The sequence below is a fragment of the Oncorhynchus clarkii genome, chromosome 29 (genome assembly GCF_045791955.1).
Source record: "Oncorhynchus clarkii lewisi isolate Uvic-CL-2024 chromosome 29, UVic_Ocla_1.0, whole genome shotgun sequence".
Lineage (NCBI taxonomy): Eukaryota > Metazoa > Chordata > Actinopteri > Salmoniformes > Salmonidae > Oncorhynchus > Oncorhynchus clarkii.
Genome location: NC_092175.1, coordinates 10658498 through 10681666, shown reverse-complemented (window position 1 = coordinate 10681666; position 23169 = coordinate 10658498). Strand labels below are relative to the sequence as shown.

The 23169-nt window shown below is 41.1% G+C and overlaps 1 protein-coding gene across 1 annotated transcript in view; it reads right to left on the bottom strand.

Annotated features, from left to right (window-relative positions):
- The window catches only part of LOC139388485 (laminin, gamma 3), a 241296-nt gene that overhangs the window by 130663 nt on the left and 87464 nt on the right, over positions 1–23169 (bottom strand). Inside the window, exons 3-5 of the mRNA XM_071135177.1 lie at positions 15507–15637; positions 12902–13068; positions 7419–7607 (exon numbers count right to left, since the gene is read on the bottom strand). Of these exons, the coding sequence (XP_070991278.1) occupies positions 7419–7607; positions 12902–13068; positions 15507–15637 (487 nt within the window). The remainder of the gene's footprint in view (positions 1–7418; positions 7608–12901; positions 13069–15506; positions 15638–23169) is intronic.

Genomic DNA, 23169 nt, shown 5'->3' with positions numbered 1-23169 from the left:
GATGCTCTCGATTGTGCATCTGTAAAAGTTTGTGAGTGCTTTTGGTGACAAGCCAAATTGTTGCGCCTTCTTCACAACGCTGTCTGTGTGGGTGGACCAATTCAGTTTGTCCGTGATGTGTATGCCGAGGAACTTAAAACTTACTACCCTCTCTACTACTGTCCCTTCGATGTGGATAGAGGGGTGCTCCCTCTGCTGTTTCCTGAAGTCCACGATCATCTCCTTTGTTTTGTTGATGTTGAGTGTGAGGTTATTTTCCTGACACCATATACCTCCTCCCTGTAGGCCGTCTCGTCGTTGTTGGTAATCAAGCCTACCACTGTAGTGTCGTCCGCAAACTTGATGATTGAGTTGAGTACTTAATGTATCTTGAAACCCAGTAGGGTATAACTTTAATCATTGCTTTGTAGTTACAATGTAACAACCTTTGCAGACAATAGGCTATCCAGGATAAATTCCTAGACAGGAGAACATTAGGTATAACCCTTATAGTTACATTGTTCTTACAATATAACACTCTTATAATATCAAGAAGCATGGGCACGATTCAATACACAATGACAGACATCATCAGCAATGGAATGATTATATGGACAGTTGGCCTACGTAGAAAAAAAACAAGTAGACAGACAGAAGCAACCATATGGCGTCAGCAAAGTCGACCGGAAATAACTACCATTAACAAAAATATAAACACAACATGTAAAGTGTTGGTCCCATGTTTCATGAGCTGAAATAAAACATCCCAGAAAAGTTCCACACACAGATAGCTAATTTCTCAAAAATGTTGTGCAGAAATGTGTTTTGCATCCCTGAGCATTTCTCATTTGCCAAGAAAATCCATCCACCTGACAGGTGTGGCATATCAAAAAGATGATTCAACAAGGTCATTACATAAATGCACCTTGTGGTGGGGGAAATAAAAAGAAACTCTAAAATGTGAAGTTTTGTCACCCAACATAATGCCACAGAGCTCTCAAGTATTGAGGGAGTGTACAAATGGCATGCTGACTGCAGGAATGTCCACCAGACCTGTTGCCAGAGAATTGAATCATCGTTTCTCTATCATAAGCTGCCTCCAATGTCGTTTTAGAGTATTTGGCAGTACGTCTTCACAACCGCAGACCACCTGTGGGATCGTATGAGACCAGCCACTGGACAGCTGATGAAACTGGATTTGCACAATAAAATATTTTTTGCACAAACTGTCAAAAACAGTCTCAGGGAACCTCATCTGCGTGCTTGTCATCCTCACCAGGGTCTTGACCTTTGATTGCCAATGGCATGCTGGAGAAGTGTGCTCTTCACGGATGAACACAGGTTTCAGTTGGCAGACAACGTTTGGGCGAGTGGTTTGCTGATGTCACCGTTGTGAACAGAGTGCCCCATGGTGGCAGTGGGGTTATGGTATGGGCAGGCATAAGCTACGGACAATGAACACCACTGCATTTTACTGATGGCAATTTGAATACACAGAGATACCGTGAGATCCTGAGGCCCATTGTCGTGCCATTCAGCAGCTGCCATTACCTCATGTTACAGCATGAAAATGCACGGCCCCATGTTTCAAGGATCTATACACAATTCCTGGAAGCTGAAAATGTTCCAGTTCTCCAATGCCCTGAATTCTCACTAGACACGTTCCCCATTGAGCATGCTTGGGCTTCTCTGGATGGACATGTCCAAAAGCGTGTTCCAGTTCCTGCCAATATCCAGCCATTGAAGAGGAGTGGGACAACATTCCACAGGCCACAATCAACAGCCGGATCAACCCTATGTGAAGGAGATGTGTCTCGCTTCATAAGGCAAATGGAGGTCAAACCAGATACTGACTGGTTTTCTGATACACACTATCTTTTTTGAGTATCTTTTTTGGTATCTGAGACCAACAGATGCACATCTGTATTCCTAGTCAGGTGAAATTCGTAGATTAGGGCCTAATGAATTTAACTCGAGAAAATCTTTGACAATGTTGTATGTTGCATTTATATTATTGTTCAGTCTAACATTAAATACATTTGCCAAAATTATCTATATAATTACTCATTCCTATACAGAAATAAATAATATAATTCAAAATACTACAGCAGAGAGCATAATTTGGCCACAGTGGATCATTAGCTTTAAAAACAAATTAGCTGTGGATTGTGTATTTGCGAAGCGTGCGCGGCAAATGGCCTACCAAATACATTACATGACCAAATGAATGTGAACATCCGCTCGTGAAACATCTCATTCCAAAATCATGGGCATTATTAAGAAGTTGGTCTCCCCCTTTGCTACTGTAACAGCCTCCTCTATTTTTGGACTTGCTTCCATTCAAGAGCATTAGTGAGGTAGGGCACTGATGTTGGATGTTTAAGGATGCCTTGCAGTCGGCGTTCCAAATCATCCCAAAGTTGTTCGATGGGGTTAAGGTCAGGTCTGTGCAGGCCAAGTTCCTCCACACCGATCTCAACAAACCATTTTTGCATGGACCTCGCTTTGTTAACGGGGGCATTGTCGTGTTGAAACGGGAAAGGGTCTTCTTCAAACTGTTGCCACAAAGTTAGAAACACAGAATCGTATAGAATGTAATTGTATACTGTAGCATTAAGATTACCCTTCAGTAGGGCCTCCCAAGTGGCGCAACGGTCTAAGGCCGTGTTCAATCCCAGGCTGTGACGCAGCCAGCGTTGTTCGGGTTTGGGGAGGGTTTGACCGGCCAGGATGCCCCTGTCCCATCGCGCTTTAGCGACTCCTTGTGGTGGGCTGGGTGCGTGCACGCTGACTCTGGTCGCCGGTTGTACGGTGTTGCTTCTCACACATTGGTGCTGTTGGCTTGCAGAAATGGGACAAGACTGTAACCGCCAATCTGAAGTCACAAAAAAGGGGTAAAAAGTGCAAAAGCAAAGAAAGAATATGAACCTTCACCGGACCTAAGGGACCAAGCCCGAAGCATGAAAAACAGCCCCAGACTATTATTCCTCTTCCACCAATCTTTACAGTTGACACTATGCACTTGGGTAGGTGGTGTTCTCCTGGCATCCAACAAACACAAATTAGTCATTTGGACTGCCAGACGGTGAAACGTGATTCATCACTCCAGAGAACGCGTTTTCAGAGTCCAAAGGTGACAAGCTTTATACCAATCCAGCCGACGCCTGGCATTGTACATGGTGATCTTAGGCTTGCGTGCGGCTGCTCGGCCATGGAAACCCATTTCATGACTCTCCCAACGAACAGTAGTTGTGCTGACATTGCTTCCAGAGGCAGTTTGGAACTTGGTAGTGAGTGTTGCAACCGAGGAAAGACGTTTTTTACATGCTACGCGCTTCAGCACTCGGCGGTCCTGTTCTGTGAGTTTGTGTGGCCTTCCAATTCGCGGCTGAGCCGTTGTTGCTCCTAGATGTTCCAATTACAGTTGACCTGGGCAGCTTTAGCAGGGCACAAATGTGACGAACTGATTTGAAAGTCACTGATCTCTTCAGTAAGGCCATTCTACTGCTTCGCTATGGATATTGCATGGCTGTGTGCTTGATTTTATATACCTGTCAGCAACAGGGGTGGCTGAAATAGCCAAATCCAGTTATTTGAAGGTGGGTCCACATACATTTGTATATACACTACATCCGGAAAGTATTCAGACCCCTTAACTTTTTGCACATTTTGTTACAGCCATATTCTAAAATTGATGAAATGTTATTTTCCACTCATCAATCACAATACCCCATAATGACAAAACAAAAACAGGTTTTTAGACATTTTTGCACATAAAAAACTGTAATATTACATTTACATAAATATTAAGACCCTTTACACATTACTTTGTTGAAGCACCTTAGGCAGCGATGACAGCCTTGAGTCTTCTTGGGTATGATACTACAAGCTTGGCACACCTGTAATTGGGAGTGTCTCCCATTCTTCTCTACTGATCCTCTCAAGCTCTGTCAGGTTGGATGGGGAGTGTCACTGCATTAGCTATTTTCAGATCTCTCCATGATTGTTCAATTGGATTCAAGTCCGGGCTCTGGCTGGGCCACTCAAGGACATTCAGAGACTTGTACCGAAGCTACTCCTGCATTGTCTTTGCTGTGTGCTTAGGATTGTTTTCCTGTTGGGAGGTGAACCTTTGCCCCAGTCTGAGGTCCTGAGCGCTCTGGAGCAGGTTTTCATCAAGGATCCCTTGATCCTGACTACCTCAGCTTGGTTTTTGCTCTGACATGCACTGTCAACTGTGAGACTTGATGTAGACAGGTGTGTGCCTTTCCAAATCATGGACTCCAATCAAGTTGCAGAAACATCTCAAGGATGATCTAAGGAAACAGGATACACCTGAGCTCAATCTTGAGTCTCATAGGAAATGGTCTAAATGCTTATGTAAATAAGGTATTTCAGTTGTTTTTTTAAACATTTGCAAAAATTTAGAAAAACCTGTTTTTGCTTTGTCATTATGGGGTATTGTGTGTATACTGATGAGGAAAACAATTAATTTAATCCATTGTAGAATAAGGCTGTAATGTAACAAAATGTGGAAAAACGGAAGAATACTCTGAATACTTTTAGGTCTGAATACTTTTACAAATGCACTGTATATTGTAGCTGATTTTTGAGTTGCGGTCACTGAAAAGTAGTTAAATAGGCCTAGGCATATCGCAATAATTCAAAATACTATCATAGTAAAAACATAGTTTAGAAAGCAAGTGGCTATTGCTGAAAAGAGACGAGAAAGAAAATGTCTCTAGTAGACCTGGGATAACTAGTTTTACATTTGTGGAAAGCCAGATTGTAATTTTTCAAAAGTACAGTTGGCACTTAAAAATAATTGGCCAAAAATTAAGAGATGAAGAATCTAGATTACTTTTTTTCAGAAGGGGTTTCTCCATAGCAGTTTTTAGTGCAGTGGGGAAAGTTCCTGTGAACAGGGAGTTATTAACAATAGCTTGCACTTCTTCAGATATGCAATTAAAACTGTTTTGAAGAAGGTGGTGGGGATTGGATCGAGAAGGCAGGTAGAAGGTTTAAGTTGAGCTATCACTTTCCTGAGCATGTCTGTGTCAACCAGGGGAAAAAAATCCATAGTAATTTAGCTAACTCTTCTAGTTTTTGGTTCATCAAACATTTGGTAGCCATCAAATAAATATTTTGGTTTGTTTTTAAATAACTTGCACATATTCACATACCTTCAAATGTTATATTTTTTTCTGAGAGATATTCAAAATACTTTCAAATATTATGTAAATTGAGATGTAATTGAATATCAAAGGAAATAGTTGACAGTAGTTGATTCTCTACATTCGACTACCTTGAATATTTGAAAAGTTGGTATTTTCAAAGAAACTACAAAATACTATTATTTTCTGCCCAGGTCTGGTCTCTAGTTATCAAAATGTTCAAATAAAACAAAATTAAATTTCATTGGTCACATACAAACAGTTAGCTGATGTTTAATGCGAGTGTTGCGAAATGTTCAACTCCCAATTGAGTGAACAGAATCTTATGGGCACCAGCGGAGCGCATCGGCCATATCCCTGATAAGTAGATGCATATTTACCGTGTCTATCATTGGATCAGTACCACTGGAAAGTTTTTTGGGGAACCATTTCCAATCATTTCCTCCTCCAATTTGTGTCTCCCCTTTTCGTAGGCCTAGATTATATGGTTGCATCCAAGCCAAGCTTGTTTATATTGATCTGTTTGTCAGTGTCAGCAGAGTAGGCTACTGATTTGTGTCGTATTAAAAAGATGTTGCTCATGTGTCCAGTCATATAAAGTGTAGTAGAATTGTATGAAATGTGTTTATAAAAGGCAAACATTTTCCCACGCAAAGAAAGGACAAGAAAAGTCTCTGATTAGGCATCCTCTATTTCACTACGTACTCGCTAACAGTGATTGAGTTATATTATCAGCCTAAATTATGACTATGCAATCTTCTCATCACATTAGGAATAGTAGCCTATTTTACATTTGTCTGAAAATGTGACGATAGTGGTGCAATTTTCTTGTGAAAAACTTTAAACCCTATGGATGTCGAAACTTCAAGTTGGCCTGTATGTGCCCCTCCACAAGTAAATCAGTCAGTCTATGATGAGGTTGAGCAGTAGTTGACATTATATATGCTGTTCCACATACCTTTAAACCTAATATTGCATTATTGTTCATTTTTGCTGTTCTCCAAATAGCATTTGAAATAGTTTTAAATAGTGTAGAAAGGCAAAATTCCCCACTTTGCCATACCCTATAGGTTTAGCTGAACTGCCACTGGCTAGCTAGCTAGCTACGTACATTAGTGAATAATGGGGAAATGCTAGCTAGCTAGCTTTACCACCGCCCTGCATTAGTACATATGACTAACTAAAATAGTTATTGCTTTGAGTCTTGAATTGAATTTGAATGGTGTGAACATGAATAAAAAAAGATCCTGTATCCTCATTTCTCCTGGTTAGCCAATTTTCTGCAAAGGTTGTTACCTTTTAACTACAAAGTAATTCAAATGTCACTTCACTTTACATTAAGTCGCTTGCTCCTGTAAGCACATCGTAAATTCATGTATATCCCTTTGTAGCAACATTGTAATGACAGAGTTGGTTTTTAAATATTGTTACATTGTAAGTAAAATGTAACTAAAAGGGTTAAACCTAATGTTCTCCCGTCTCCTAATTTCTCCTGGTTAGACTATTGTCTGCAAAGGTTGTTACATTGTAACTAGAAAGGATGTTAAAGTGTAACTACATAGTAATTATAAAGGTTATACCCAACTGGGTTTCAAGATACATTAAGTTGCTTTATAATTACAAGTATGTCCTATGTAACCACAATGTTCTAACATAGAAATAACAGAAATAAACTAAATAAGAATTGCTGGCAGTTATTGAAAGCATGTGCCTTGTTACAATTGATGTTGCCAGGTCCTAGCCTATTTATCAACCCTGGTATTACATGTGGATTCAATGGTAGTGGTAGTTATTGACATGGCAATTCACGGATGACTTACAAATGTGTAATTACAAAACATGAGTTACATAGTGGAACAATAGAATGTGTAATAACATCAGTAGTGACACATGTGGAATAACCTTCAGCAAGTGAATGTGTAAAGTGTTCCGCAACAACCCTATTACCATGCTATTACATAGCAAAAACCTATGTAAGTAATGTGTTGTTAACACAGTTATTATGGTTTTAGTTACATGGCAATAGAGGCAACTTAATGTAAAGTGTTACCAATTTTTACACTAGAATTAAGCATTTCTGACTCATATTGATGACACATAGGCCATTTTCAACCACAGCAGTAGTTTTTGCGGGGTACAGTTGCTCTTTAAAGATCAATAACAAGTTACAGTGAACTGATTGCATAAGAATTAAGGAATGACAATGAACAAAACATTGATTGAGTGAATTCATGTACATGAAACGGTCTAAAATAGATGGTTTACCTATGGTGTTACAGTCGCAGGGGCGGCAGAGGTCCTGTGGTGACCGTCGGTAGTGGTTCTCTTTGCAGCGTTCACAGTGCGGTCCGTCAGTGTGGTCCCTACAGTCCACACAGCGCCCCCCACTCCCTGTGCTACGGTACTGCTCCGCATCGAACACACATGCATCCGCTCGCCCACTGCAGTTACACTCTGAGGAGAGAAAAAGGAGGAGGTAGAGAGCGGGTCGGGGGGATTAAAAAGAGTGGGGGAATAGGGAGAAGGAAAGGGGAGAGGGAAAGAGTGGGGGAGAAGGAAAGGGGAGAGGGAAAGAGGGAGGGAGAGGGAGGAAATGAGGCAAGGTAAAGAGCGGGAGGGAGAGAGAGAGACCGAGAGTAAGATGTGGGGGCAGAAGAGAGGGATAGGGTAATAGCAACGAGCAAGAGAGAGATGGGGAGGAGAAAAGTGGTAGAATGAGGTGGGGGAGGAAAAGCGAGAGAGAAAGGGTGGGGGTTATGTTTATGAGAGATAATGTGTGTGGGATTGTATCATAATTTACAGGCTGGTTACTAATGTCAATTCACACGGTCAAAATGAGCAGCCAATCCTATAGTCAGGGGGCACCGCGATAACTTTAATTCACGTTTGTACAAGAAACAATTACTCAGGTGATAACCTCCTATCACAGGGCTCTGTTAGAGTACGCTGCATGCATTTCCTCTCCACCGAGGTATTCTGCTGTCTGCCTATATGACTACCCGAGGGGGGATTGTAGGACATTACCCATTCTATTACACATCAAACTCTCTGTTGAGTTTGCAATAACCATATGATTATTCCTCCCTGATGCCGGAAGACAGGAAAGACTCCATTCTATTTAGTATTTTGCTCGGCAGTGTAGGAAAAGAGTGTATTTGCAGTTAGAGTATATTTGATTGTTAGATTATTCACTAGAATATCAATATCATCAAGGACATCCACACCTTAGCATGTGTCATTATCAAGTTACAGGATTCGGGCCTAAATGTATACAGGAGGGCATGCAGAAAGATATGAAAGTCTGATTTGTAAATCACCCTGGATAAGAGAGTCTGCTAATGACTCAAATGTGAACATATAAGATATAATACAACCTACAGTCAACAATTTATGCATTTTTGTTTGACATTTTGCAGGATGAAATCTCTTGAGATGCACCATCTCGTTTTCAAGATCACTTTGTTTACCTGTGTAGATTTTTGTTTACTGTTCAAGTACCAGACGTGATAATGTGAGATTTAAAAAGCCTTATTATTTGACCATGCTGGTCATTTATGAACATTTGAACATCTTGGCCATGTTCTGTTATAATCTCCACCCTGCACAGCCAGACGAGGACTGGCCACCCCTCATAGCCTGGTTCCTCTCTAGGTTTCTTCCTAGGTTTTGGCCTTTCAAGGGAGTTTTTCCTAGCCACCGTGCTTCTACACCTGCATTGCTTGCTGTTTGGGGTTTTAGGCTTGGTTTCTGTACAGCACTTTGAGATATCAGCTGATGTACGAAGGGCTATATAAATAAATTTGATTTGATTTGATTTCAAGATGAACATGAGTGAAAACGCGTGTGACTGCAAACAGATTGAGACTGCCTGAGTCATTACACATGTATTCAATGCAGGAAGCTCAGGTGCCCTGATTAACACCGCTTCCGAACTAGGAACTGGTTAGTGTGCTAAGTAACTTCTTAAGAAGCAGAAGGATGTTGTAACAAACATGTGTGTGTGTGTGTGTGTGTGTGTGTGTGTGTGTGTGTGTGTGTGTGTGTGTGTGTGTGTGTGTGTGTGTGTGTGTGTGTGTGTGTGTGTGTGTGTGTGCGCGTGTGCATGTGCGTGTGTGTGTGTGTGTGTGTGTGCGTGTGCGTGCACGCGTGCTTGCATGTGTGTGTGAACTTTGCTCAACTCTCTCTCTTTTGGCTGAGAAAATATGGCATTTTCAATTACAGTGTTTGTGTTCTGACAAGCCGGACCATGTGGTGCTAGTTCCAGACACATGCCTCGGACGGCAGAGAGGCCCGAGAGAGCTTGGCCCGGCAAGCTGCGTCAAAACGACTTTCTATCTCACTGGATACAGGAGGGTGGCATTTTTATTCCTCTTATACTTTCACATCCAGTGCTTTTTTTGTAGGGAGTTGTATTTATTGAATAATATATTCACTTCTCCTACAGTACATTCAGCAGTCTATTTAGAAACGTCGTCTGTTATGTACAGAGACTGTTGGGACCGCATCCCAAATGGCACTCTATCAAAAGAGGTGCACTATATAGGAATTAGGGTAGCATATGGAACACAGTCTGAGTGTAATTAAAACAATCTTGTTGCTTAATGGAATCTAGCATAAAAACAATTCACGAGGCGCCTTTAGTTTACGGGTTTATCCATCCAACCAATTACAATTCCTCTGCAGCAGCACACCGCTCAGTGCACAACGCGATAAGCCTGAACCCCTATGATACTCACACGTAAGCACCCACACACACACACACACACACAAACACAAACACATTCACGCTTAGATATGCATGCATGAATGGACAGAACACATGGAATTCATCTTAATTATGCTACAACAACATTTTACAGATGTTACATTAACATCTGATAAGTTCAATATTATTTCAGTAGGAACACTTTGTAAACACAACGATATACAGTATGCTATTTAGCAGCTGCTTTTATCAAAAGCGACTTACAGTCATGCGTGCATACATTTTTACGTACAGGTTGTCCCAGGAATCGAACCCACTATACTAGCATTGTGTGAGCCATGCCCAAGGGCCTTCCCCAACAACGCAGAGTTTAAATAATAAAAAACAAATTGTGACACAAGAAGCTATATCTAGGGAGTACCAGTGCCAGATCAATGTGCAGGGGTACCAGGTGTTTGAGGTAGAAACTGTATGTACATAAAGGCAGAATGTAGCTGTGGAATTGGACTTTGTGGCTATGGAAGCTAGTGGAAACCAGAGAGATGAAGAAGTTAATGAGTTTTTGGTGGTAAGGGAGACAAAGTTAATTAATAACTTTTTTGGTGAAAATCAGTTTTGAAATCAGCATATTTGGAGTTATGTTTTGCACCTTTCACAAATAGAGCTAATCTGAATAATATGCATGTCAATCTCCCATGGCTCAAAGTGGAGGAGAGTTTGACTTCATTACTACTTGTTTTTGTAAGATGTGTTGACATGCTGAATGCACCGAGGTGCTGAATGCACTGAGGTGTCTGAAGCACACAGCTCAGACACCCATGCATACCTCACAAGACATGCCACCAAAGGTCTCTTCACAATCACCAAGTCAAAAACAGACTATGGGAGTCGCACAGTTCTACATAGAGCCATGGCTACATGGAACTCTATTCCACATTAGGTAACTGATGCAAGCAGTAGAATAAGATTATCATTTATTTTTTTAAAGATAAAAATACACCTTATGGAACAATGGGGACTGTGAAGAGACACACACAGGCACAGACACACATACACATGATAAGACCTGCACTCTACAAACAGGTACACATGGATGTCGTGTTGCATGGGATAGTGGAGTAGCGCTATAAAATACTCCCTTCAATACAAAAGCAATTAAAGTACCTTTTCCATGTTTCTTCATTAGATTAGCTTTTTTAGAAAGAGGAGAATCGATGAGATATTTTCTTATTTATCTGTATAGTTTTTTGTGTATTGGGGTAAAGTGTTATGAAATGTAATGTCATGTAATATTTAAAATTGTATATTTATTTGCCTCAATGTTACTGAACCCCGGGAAGAGTAGCTGCTGCCTTGGCGAAACAAAACAGTCATGGTCACCTGCAGGTTTTGTCTAGTTTCCCGGGTTGTTCAAGTTCCCGGGTTGTTCCCGGGTTGTTCAGTGAAAAATCTGTAAATCTACAACTCTAGCTACCTTAAATTCCTGCTGCACCACCAGTTATGGGGACATATTGGAGATTGGCAATTTCTGCACATTGCTAAAAGTTGCAGTAAAATAAGTCAATATATTAACATATATATATAACATTTTCAAGGTTTTATTTCTATAAAATGGCAGTATGCTGCTGTATTCTGATTCCATTTAGTGTAAAAAATAAATAAATTATCATTTGTACTGTGACAACTCTTGGGCTTTAAAATTAGATTTTGAACCCATAGCCTCTTGGTCGCTGTCAATCAGACAAGTAATGCTGCAGTGTAGCTCACATCAAAAGCTTAGTGAGTGTTATTAATGAAATATGTCTACAGACTTACGGACAAGAACTTAACATCCACTTAAAAACTAGCAGCGCTCAAGGACACTTGACATGAATTCTTTGAGGATTTGAACTTGCAACCTCTTGGCTGGGAGTGCCTCACTGTTTCTGCAATGCCACCGAGTTCATGCTTGTACGTATATATACACTGTCTGTAGAAACAAATGGGTATGGTTAGGGAACAGTGTTGCTACCTTAGACACAAATAGGTCAAAGGTACACCTCACAGGTACACACATGTTCTCACATGGTGCCTTTTCGGTATAACGTGACATTTTTTCTGCCTAATATTGTCTGTAGAATGTAAGGATCATCACTGCACTTTGATAGGTTGGGGAAATGTACTCGTGGGGCTCATTAGCATATTTCAGGCCTTGGTCAAATACAAAGCTGAGATCCAAAGTGTAGGAATACAGGTAAAATCAGCTACTGACACAGATATGGTGGTGTAGCAGGAAGCACGTAATGCTGCAAATCAAGTGGTTGTGAGTTCAAATCCCATCTATGAACATTTTGAATAATTACTGTATAAATAAACATACACAATGTAGTCATGTGTGTAAAAATACATACATTTGAAACACTGGATGTTCACATCACTGTGTGTGTATCATTGACAATGCATTTTTGTTTGTAGGGCATCACCTGTGAAATCTAATGTGAACGTTTGTGAATGGTTATGTGATCACGTGACACTTCATGTGAAATATCATCACATGTGAAGTGTTCCAAAAACACATGGTTTCACAGGATTTCACATGTCAAAATCCACATCATCTAAACATGTGAAAATGTCACGTGTAAAATCATGTGATTTTCGACATGTGAAATCATGTGGTTTTGCCATAAGGGTGTATGGATATTGTGTTTGCAAACATTAATAATCAGTTTCAACATTTCTTACATACTGTGTTGCATTATTCAAGTGTGTTACCTTCGGTGCAACATGAGTTGGGAGCTAACAATGCAACCCAGACAGCTCTAGCAATGAATGAGTCAGTTGAGCAGGCACTTTGCCCTTCACTCTATTAAAAGGGGCTGCGCTGATATACATACTTGACCCTCTCAATCATGTGAGACATATTTGACTGAAGTATTGACTGTAACAAAACGTCTAGTACAGAAGCATAAAAAAAACACTGAAGCTCCGGTATACCGTGCAATATTAGTACTCACTAACTATAACCCACCTCCCAAGGGTGACTTAACAAATCTCCAGTACTCACTCATACACTGGTTGGCAGAGTCTCCGGTGGCCCTGGCCCATGGCCTGTCCTGGTAGAACGGGTGACACTTCTGGCAGTCACCCCCGGCCGTGTGATGCTGACAGTCACACACCAGAGCCCCCTGCTCGTCCAACACACACTCACTGCCATGGCCATTACACTTACACCTGCGGGATAAAAGATGGAGAGGTACGTGGGCACAATAATATACACACACTTGTGTGGACGCACGCGCATGCACCGAGGATACACGCACGCACTGTTGCACGCTCGCCCGCACACACACACACTGGGGGAAATTAATAGAGAATAGGACAGGGTAGTGGAGAATAGGTGTAAAATGAGAAGATTTTTGCACTGTGAGGACTTGTCACTTTCCATTACCTTCACTCAGAGGCAGATACATCGCCTGGGATAAGGTGGAGATTTTATCCCCTTCAGTGACTACTGCTCTGCGCTGTTCCGCTCCCCTGTGTGATCAACTCTCGTCTGCACAAGCTGTCCCTAAGCATAAACAACTACATATCAGTCACTGTGTGTTTGTGTGTGTGTGTGTGTGTGTGTGTGTGTGTGTGTGTGTGTGTGTGTGTGTGTGTGTGTGTGTGTGTGCGTGTGTGCGTGTGTGTGTGTGTGCGTGTGTGCGTGTGTGCGTGTGTGCGTGTGTGTGCGTGTGCGTGTGAGTGATTGTGTGTGTGCGTTCTTATGCTATACCTTCCTTTCCAACCAGTCGAGAAAATACAATTTCCTGTGACTAGAAGACACAATTTATCCAAGGTGATTTAATGATCAAGAATGTATTGCTAATAGCTGTTATCTCAGGCCCTATCTTTATAGTGTCTGATTCTCCTTATCGTCATTGGTTCTGTTGAGTGCTTATCTGCGTCCCGAATGGTAACCCTATGCCCTATAATATAGTGCAATAATTTTGACTAGAGTAATGCATGAAATAGGGAGTAGGATTCCATTTGGAACTCATCCTCTGTCATTGGTCCTGTAGAGGGTCTTTCTGTGAGGGGGGGGGGGGGGCTCAGCGCCTGTCCCTGTCAGATTTAGCCAGCTGTCCCAGATCTAGACACTTCATGCTAACGGCTTTGAATCAGTTATTTCTGTTTCTGTTGTTGTTGTTGTGACAAGGAAGTTGTGAGCCAGGAAGTGAAAAGTGCCCCCAACCACCAAATCAGATGTCTCTACTAGCAGACGCTGAGGAACACTTCACAACCACAATAATGAATATGGCACAGATATGAATCAAATAGCAGCTCAGTACGGCACAGATATGAATCAAATAGCAGCTCAGTACGGCACAGATATGAATCAAATAGCAGCTCAGTACGGCACAGATATGAATCAAATAGCAGCTCAGTACGGCACAGATATGAATCAAATAGCAGCTCAGTACGGCACAGATATGAATCAAATAGCAGCTCAGTACAGCTCAGTTCTGAATCATTTATTTTTACTATATTTAGTTATTATATTCCACTAGTTGACCATTAAAGCCAGCACATTAACGCACCCTGGCACTTATTGTGTCCATTCATAACATTCAGTGTGAGAATTGTGCTTGCACTGCTATGGCCAATCCAATGAGCTAGGCTAAGTATGCTACACTAACCAAACAAGTGGTCAGGTTGCCCCTCGCCATTCCCTCAGGTGTCATGGTGACATTGTTGGGTCATTTGTCAGATTGTCACGCCTCGCTGTGATCATAACCACTTATGACAGGTATCAGATCCTTTTGAAGCAGTGGGTGAAGGCTTCATCTCAATTACTTAATAACATCCTTGTTATCCTGCCGTGACTATGGACATCCTGTCTGTTCTGCCTTCCTCCTGTTGTCCCTTCTCATTACTGTGAGGAATAAGCCCAGGGACCAGCAGACATGGGGCCGGGTTTTCAGTTTTGGAATGATTTCAAGTAGTATTTGAACCCAGGTCTAGGGACCAGGGGCAGAGCAGGGACAGAAACAGAAAAGTTGACAGGAACAGAGGCAAATTTTGTGGCTATGTTTCTATGTTTCTATATTTCTATGTATTTTCTGTCCAGGACCACGCAGGGCTTGCCTTGAGACTGTTTATCATGTAAACAGGATACAGAGAGGGAGGAAATGTGCAGCGGACGTTCGCCATATGTGTTTTATTATCTATCAAGTGGGCCACGCTGGGTTGTTGTTTTATAGTTGAGTCTGCCTGAGAAAGAAGCAAACAAAACAAAGATAAATCAAAACTACACAGCAAATATGCTCTCCCTCCTTCTCTTTCTTGCTATTTCTTGCTCTCTCTCTCTCTCTCTCTCTCTCTCTCTCTCTCTCTCTCTCTCTCTCTCTCTCTCTCTCTCTCTCTCTCTCTCTCTCTCTCTCTCTCTCTCTCTCTCTCTCTCTCTCTCTCTCTCTCTCTCTCTCTCTCTCTCTTTCTCTTGTTTTTTTTTGGCTAATGTCAAGTTCTAGCAGTGACCACAATCCCCGGTGGACTGAGAAAGAGAAAGAAGTAGAGGAGAGTGAAGGAAAGGCGTGATCGTTTTGTCTCTCTTTGAAGTTTTTGGAGGGAGTATCCACGGCGACAGCCAAAGGCCTCTGAGAACCAATCGGGTGTCAGGTGTGTGTTACCTGGCTCCCACAGAGAAATCAGAGATGGCGTAGAAGTAGGATCGCAGCACCTTGGCGTCCTTGAAGAACTCGTCTCCGAAAGTGTTGAGCCTGTCCAGAGAGATCAGCAGGTCGGTGGCTGTCACCCACTCCTATATAGAGAGAGACAGAGAGAAGGAGAGGGGGGATGAGAAAGAGACTTTGGAGGGATGTGGCTGTCACCTACTACAGAGAGGGACAGAGGAAAGGGGCATGAGGAGGAGGCGATAAAGGGGTTGGAGGAAGGTGATGGATTGAGATGGAGAAAATAGGAAAGGTAAAAGACAGATTCAGGTAAGGTCAGAAGGTGGAGGAAGAAGGGGATGGGAGAGAAAGGGGGTGATAAAGAAGGATAGATAGTGCATGGCAGCGAAGAGAGACAAGCCATGGAGATGTAAAGAGGGGTAGAGTAGGGTGTGAAAGAAAGAAAATGAGAAATATTGAGATATAAGATAAATAAATAAATAAGAGATCGAGGCTAAATAGAGAGGAAATCGGTGGTGGAGATAGAGATCACATAAGTTAGAGAGGAGACTTGGCACAGCACTCTCAGACTCTCAGACAGTATAATGTTTGGCAGCACACACCAAAACCATAGCATCTCAGATACAATGAATTCACAGTGGATGAGATGAATTGGAACAGTTAAATAGAACAAAATGAGAGAGGGGGGAAGAAAAGAGAGAAGTGAGAGGAAAGAGAGTCGAAAAGACAAACAGCAGGGTACGAGAAAGAAAACAAGAAATTCACATGTGAACACGTGAACATGTGAAGCAACATGTGACGACATGTGATAACAATAAACTACATGTGACAACATGTGAACACATGTGAAAGAGAACCTGATCTCATGTGAAATTAATGTGAAATAAATGTGACAACATGGGAATGCAAAAATTCAACATGTGATACCATGAAACTACAAGTGACATTTTAGCACCTGAAAACTCAGTTGTCAAATGTAATTTAGAATATTTTACTCTGAAAGACATAATTGACATTAAATACAATTAAACAGTAATTGTCTCCTGCAGGTTTTGTTTAGTTCCCGGTTTGTTCCAGTTACGGTGAAAATAGTTACAACTAGTTACTGCATTTTACAGCTAAATTCAGGTGTTAATGTTAAAGGATAGTATGCTGATTACTTAACACTCAACCTCTCTTGGGATTTGAGCTCACAATCTCTTGGCTGTTAGCTACCTGAAGTTCCTGCTGCACAATGGAGATAAGCAAGAATGCATTAAATATATACAACAGAAATATAAACAAGAACTTGGTGTTATTTCTAGAAGATGACAGTATGCTGGTGTATTCTGATTTCAATTAATGCACTTAAAAAAATATGTGCACTGTGACAACTCTTGGCACTCATCATTATTAAATGGGATTTGAATTCATAAACTCTTGGTCGCTAGCAACCGGAAATGTGCAGCTACACTACCAGATCTGTGAGAGTGAAAGAGATATCGCTACAGGCTTATTAGCAAGAATGCATTTCTGTCACCAGGTTCATACTTAATCGTACTATTTAAATAATATACTTCAAATACGAGATGTATTTTTCTAGTATATTTTAAGTATACTCTGCTTGTGAGTGATCAAGTACACTATAAGTACCTTGCAAAGTATTCATACCACTTGTATTTATTCCAGTTTTATTGTGTTAAAAAGTGGGATTAAAATATATTTAATTGTCATTTGTTATCAACAATGAACTCAAAATACTATGTAATGTCAAAGTAAAAAATAAATAATACAAATGAGATAACTTAAACATAGTCATTGAATAAGTATTCACTCCCTTTGTTTAGGCAAGCCTAAATTAGTTCAGGAGTAAAATGTGGCTTAACAAATCAGACAATATGTTGCATGGATTCTGTGTGAAGTAATAGGGGTTGACATAATTGTTTTGATGACTAACCCTTCCTCTGTCCCCCATACAACACCTGGAAGGTCCCTCAGTCAAGTATTGGATTTTAAGAACAGATTCAACTACAAATACCAGGGAGCCTTTTGAAAGCCTCTTAAAAGGGCAATGATTGATAGATCTGCAACAACATCAAATCAGAATGTAATATCTCTTTAACCATGGTCAAGTTAATAATTATACTGTGAATTATGTATTAAACCACCCGAACATATCAAAGATACATTTGTCCTTCCGAACTGAGCTAAAGGACAGGCATGAAACTGCTCAGGGATGATACCGTGAGGCCATTTGTGATTGTAAAACAGTTACAGAGTTCAATAGCTGTGATGGGAGAAAACTGAGGTGGATCAAAAACATTTTAGTGACTCTACAATACTGATTTAAATAACAGAGTGAAAGGAATAATTCAAATATACAGAATACAAATATTCCAAAACATACCTTTTCTATGCAACAAGGATCTAAAGTAATACATCACAGTTGAGGAACATGGTTCCTGAGGGTATAATTTTTCATATCTCAAGAAAATATACAAAATGAAGCATACTTTCAAAAAAATATAATTAACTTAAATGTCCACAAAATGTGTTCATTAAAGTATACTTTCAAAAACGTATGTGCACAAAAAGGCAAATATTACCCAGCATCCTTTTCTATAGCTGAAGTTTTCATTTATAATATGATATTGTTCTTCATACTTAGCTTACTCAAATGTTTTGATGTTCATTTTCAAACTGAATAATGTTATACTTTTAATTACACATTACATATTACAAATTGCACAATGTGAACAACTAAAGTGTGAAATGCCAATGGTGCACAGTTCTCAACAGTGTTACTTCTAAATTGCTGCTCAAGCTGTATACTTCAGCTCGGGGATTCAAACTGAAATAAAATGGACATTAAATATATTTAATATTGTTAGATAATTTAAAATAAACGTAAAATACGTTAATGATATATGATGGAGGCTTATTAAAATATCATTTTTTTTATGCTTAGGGCAGCATGTGTAAAGGTTTGTATGGCCACCATTTGCATTAAGTACAGCAATGTATCTCCTCCTCATGGACTGCAGCAAATTTGCCAGTTCTTGCTGTGAGATGTTACCCCACTCTTCCACCAAGGCACCTGCAAGTCCCCAGACTTTTCTGGGGGGAATGGCCCTAGCCCTCACCCTCCGATCAAACAGGTCCCAGACATGCTCAATGGGTTTGAGATCCAGGCTCTTCGCTGGCTATGGCAGAACACTGACATTCCTGTCTTGCAAGAAATCATGCACAGAATGAGCAGTATGGCTGGTGGCATTGTCATGTTGGAGGGTCATGTCAGGATGAGCCTGCAGGAAGAGTACCACATTAGGGAGGAGGCTGTCTTCCTTGAAATGCAAAGCGTTGAGATTGCCTACAATTACAACAAGCTCAGTCTGATGATGCTGTGACACACCGCCCCAGACCATGACGGAACCTCCACCTCAATCCCGCTCCAGAGTACAGGCCTCAATGTAACGGCCATTCCTTTGACAATAAACGCAAATCCGACCATCACCCCTGGTGAGACCACGACTCGTCAGTGAAGATAACTTTTTGCCAGTCCTGTCTGGTCCAGCGACGGTGGATTTGTGCCCATAGGCAACGTTGTTGCATGTCTAGTGAGGACCTGCCTTAAAACAGGCCTACAAACCCTCAGTCCAGCCTCTCTCAGCCTATTGCGGACCACCTGAGCACTGATGGAGGGATTGTACGTTCCTGGTGTAACTCAGGCAGTTGTTGTTGCCATCCTGTACCTGGCCCGCAGGTGTGATGTTTGGATGTACCAATCCTGCGCAGGAGTTTTTACATGTGGTCTGCTACTGCGATGATCAGCTGTCCGTCCTGTCTCCCTGTAGCACTGTCTTAGGTGTCTCACAGTACAGACATTGCAATTTATTGCCCAGGCCACATCTGCAGTTGTCATGCCTCCTTGCAGCATGCCTAAGGCACGTTCACGCAGATGAGCAGGGACCCTGGGCATCTTTCCTTTTGTGTTTTTCAGAGTCAGTAGAAAGGCCTCTTTAGTGTCCTAAGTTTTCATAATTGTGACCTTAATTTTCTACCATCTGTAAGCTGTTCCACAGGTGCATGTTCATCATTTTTTTATGGTTCATTGAACAAGCATGGGAAACAGTGTTTAAACCCTGGATTTTCACAAATTATCTTTGAAAGACAGGCTCTTGGAAAAGGGACGTTTTTTTTCTGAGTTTATAACAATGGCAACCTATCAAAACATTACAGGTGTGGCTTTCAGCTAGCTGTTTTTGGTCCCCCTTGAGAAGGAATGCACCCCAAATCATCTACAGATGTTGTTCCTCGAAAGGGACATTTTGAGATATATGTTAGAAGAAGTACAATATTATCATAAGAAGACACATACTTGTAATATGGAGGAGGAATGAAGTGAAAAAGAGAGGTGGAGGAAGTTAAAAGTTAAGGGCTTTAGGCCAGTAACCGAAAGGTCGCTGGTTTGAATTCCTTAGCCAACTAGGTGAAAAATCTGCCGATGTGCACTTGAGTAAGGCACTTAACCTTAATTGCTCCTGTAAGTCTCTCTGGAAAATAATGTTTGCTAATTGACTTAAATGTAAAAATGTAGGAAAATAAGAAGATGGTTTGTTGAAGAAGAATGGTTTGTTGAAGAAGAATGGTAGAAAGTCTAAGCAGAGTGAGTGGTATGCCGGATCAAGGTCTGGAGGAGAAATGGAAGTGAGTGAAGCAAGCGCTTCGTGGCAAACGAATTAGGACAAGAGATGTGACTTGTTTTGCTCTCAAGAAAAGAGTGCCATTGAAAGGAGTGATTCTCGGTGTTTGTGATGCTTGTGCGACGCAGACAGGGTAGCGTGAGTGGTGAAACAGAAGAGTCATTGTTTGTTCTTTTGAGTTTTGATGTTGAGTCTGCCCGACAAAGTGATTTTAGGATTTTTCAGTTATCCCATATGAGCTTATGTGCCAAATGGGCATGTGGCGGCAATGTGTAGGAGAGAGGTTCCTAGGTGTGAGAAGTGTGCAGAAGGGCAGGAGACAAAGGAATGTGTAGTATTGGGGATAGACATGTTAATTGTTGACCTGATGTAGGACTATAGGTTTAAATAGAGGAATGGGGAGGTGGGTTTTTAATGTGTGTCGGGTGTTTGTTGGTTTATTTTCCTTTTTTTCAACAAAGTGTAAGGGAGTTATACCCCATTCTAGCTGTTGGCAGTAATGCAACATTTTATTGGATGCCAACCAGGACAAAAATCCAGTGATGTGCTGGAGGTGTAAAGTCCAACATCCTCTAGGTTTTTCCTCCTCCCTTGTACTAGATTGATAAATTAAGGTCACTGTTTTTTTGGGATATATATTTTTTTATTTCACCTTTATTGAACCATGTAAGCCAGTTGAGAACAAGTTCTCATTTACAACTGCGACCTGGCCAAGATAAAGCAAAGCAGTGCGGCACAAACAACACGTGATAAACAAACGTACTTTCAATGACGCAATAGAAAAATCTAAATACATTGGGTGCAAATGTAGTAAGATTAGGGAGATAAGTCAATAAATATGCCATAGTGGCAAAATAATTACAATTTAGCAATTAAACACTGGAGTGATAGATGTGCAGAAGATGAATGTGCAAGTTGAGATATTCGGGTGCAAAGGAGCAAAAAATAAATAACAATATGGTGATGGGGTAGTTGGGTGGGCTATTTGCAGATGGGCTGTGTACAGGTGCAATGATCAGTAAGCTGCTCTGACAGCTGATGCTTAAAGCTAGTGAGGGAGATATAAGACTCCAGCTTCAGTGATTTTTTAAAATCGTTCCAGTCATTGGCAGCAGAGAACTGGAAGTAAAGGCGTTGAAGAGTTGGCTTTGGGGATGACCAGTGAAATAAAGCTGCTGGAGCGCTTGCTACGAATGTGTGCTGCTATGGTGACCAGTGAGCTTAGAAAAGACGGGACTTTACCTAGCAAAGACTTGTAGATGACCTGGAGCCAGTGGGTTTGGCGACGAATATGAAGTGAGGGCCAAGAAACGAGAGCATACAGGTCGCAGTTGTGGGTAGTATATGGAGCTTTGGTGACAAAACGGATGGCACTGTGATAGACTTCATCCACTTTGCTGAGTAGAGTGTTGGAGGCTATTTTGTAAATGACATCGCCAAAGTCAAGGATCGGTAGGATATTCAGTTTTATGTGGGTATGTGTGGCAGGATGAGTGAAGGATGCTTTGGTGCGAAATAGGAAGCAAATTCTAGATTTAATTTTGGATCGGAGATGCTTAAAACCTGTTACGGATGATGCGAATTTTCGCAGCTTTTTGTAAAAAATTGCGCAACATTTCAACGTCCTGCTACTCATGCCAGGAATATAGTATATGCATATGATACGTATGTGTGTATAGAAAACACTCTGAAGTCTCTAAAACTGGTTAAATCGTGTCTGTGGCTATAACAGAATGTTTGTTTAGGAGTAAAAATCCCTGGGAAAACTGGTCACCAAAAACACAAAAAAAAGATTCATCCGCCAGTCAATGTATTGTCTAAGGCGATAAAAAATAGATGAGGTTCCCATTACAACGCCTACAGCTTCCAAACGATGCCGCCAGTACTGGCATTTCATTGTAGATTTATCCTTGGTGGGATGACGTGTAGGCACTTCCTGTCTTGGAGCGCACTGGAGGAAGCTATGAAAGTGAAAAAATGGACAATGATTTCAAGACTTGCTGCTATCGAATACAGATCGCCCCGTGATCAATTTGATCGATTATTAACGTTTACTAATACCTAAAGTTGGTTTACAAAAGTAGTTTGAAGTGATTTGTAAAAGTTTATAGGCAACTTTTTTAATTTTAAAAAGTGACGTTGCGTCTTGAAAAGGTGATTTTTCCTGGATCAGACCGGCCTTCATAAAATGACATTTTGGGGATACAATGACGGATTTAATCGGGAAAAATACCCAATTGTGATGTTTATGAGACATATAGGAGTGCCAACAAAGAAGCTCGTCAAAGGTAATGAATGTTTTATATTTCATTTCTGCGTTTTGTGTAGCGCCGGCTACCGCAAAATCTTTTGTTTAGGTCTCGTTCAGGTATTTTGGGGGGTGCATGCTATCAAATAATAGCTTCTCATGCTTTCGCCGAAAAGCATTTTACAAATCTGACATGTTGGCTAGATTCACAACGAGTGTAGCTTTAATTGAGTATCTTGCGTGTGTGTTTTAATGAAAGTTTGAGATTTATCGAGTACTATAGGTGGCGCTCTGAAATATCCGCTGATGTGGTTCCTGTGCAGGAACCACGTCCGTAAGAAGTTCATGTGAGTCTGGAAGGAGAGTTTAACAGAGTCTAACCAGACACCTAGGTATTTGTAGTTGTCCACATATTCTAGGTCAGAACCGTCCAGAGTAGTGATGCTTGACGGGCGGGCGGGTGCAGGCAGCGATCGGTTGAAGAGCGTGCATTTAGTTTTACTAGCATTTAAGAGCAGTTAGAGGCCATGGATGGAGTGTTGTATGGCATTGAAGCTCTTCTGGAGGTTTGTTAACACAGTGTCCAAAAAAGGGCCAGAAGTATGCAGAATGGTGTCGTCAGCGTAGAGGTGTTAAAGGCTTGTTAAAGGCAACATAAGTGCATGTGATACCAAAGATCCAAATAATATTTCATTTATGGCAAGTCACCATGTAATTTTAATACTCACTT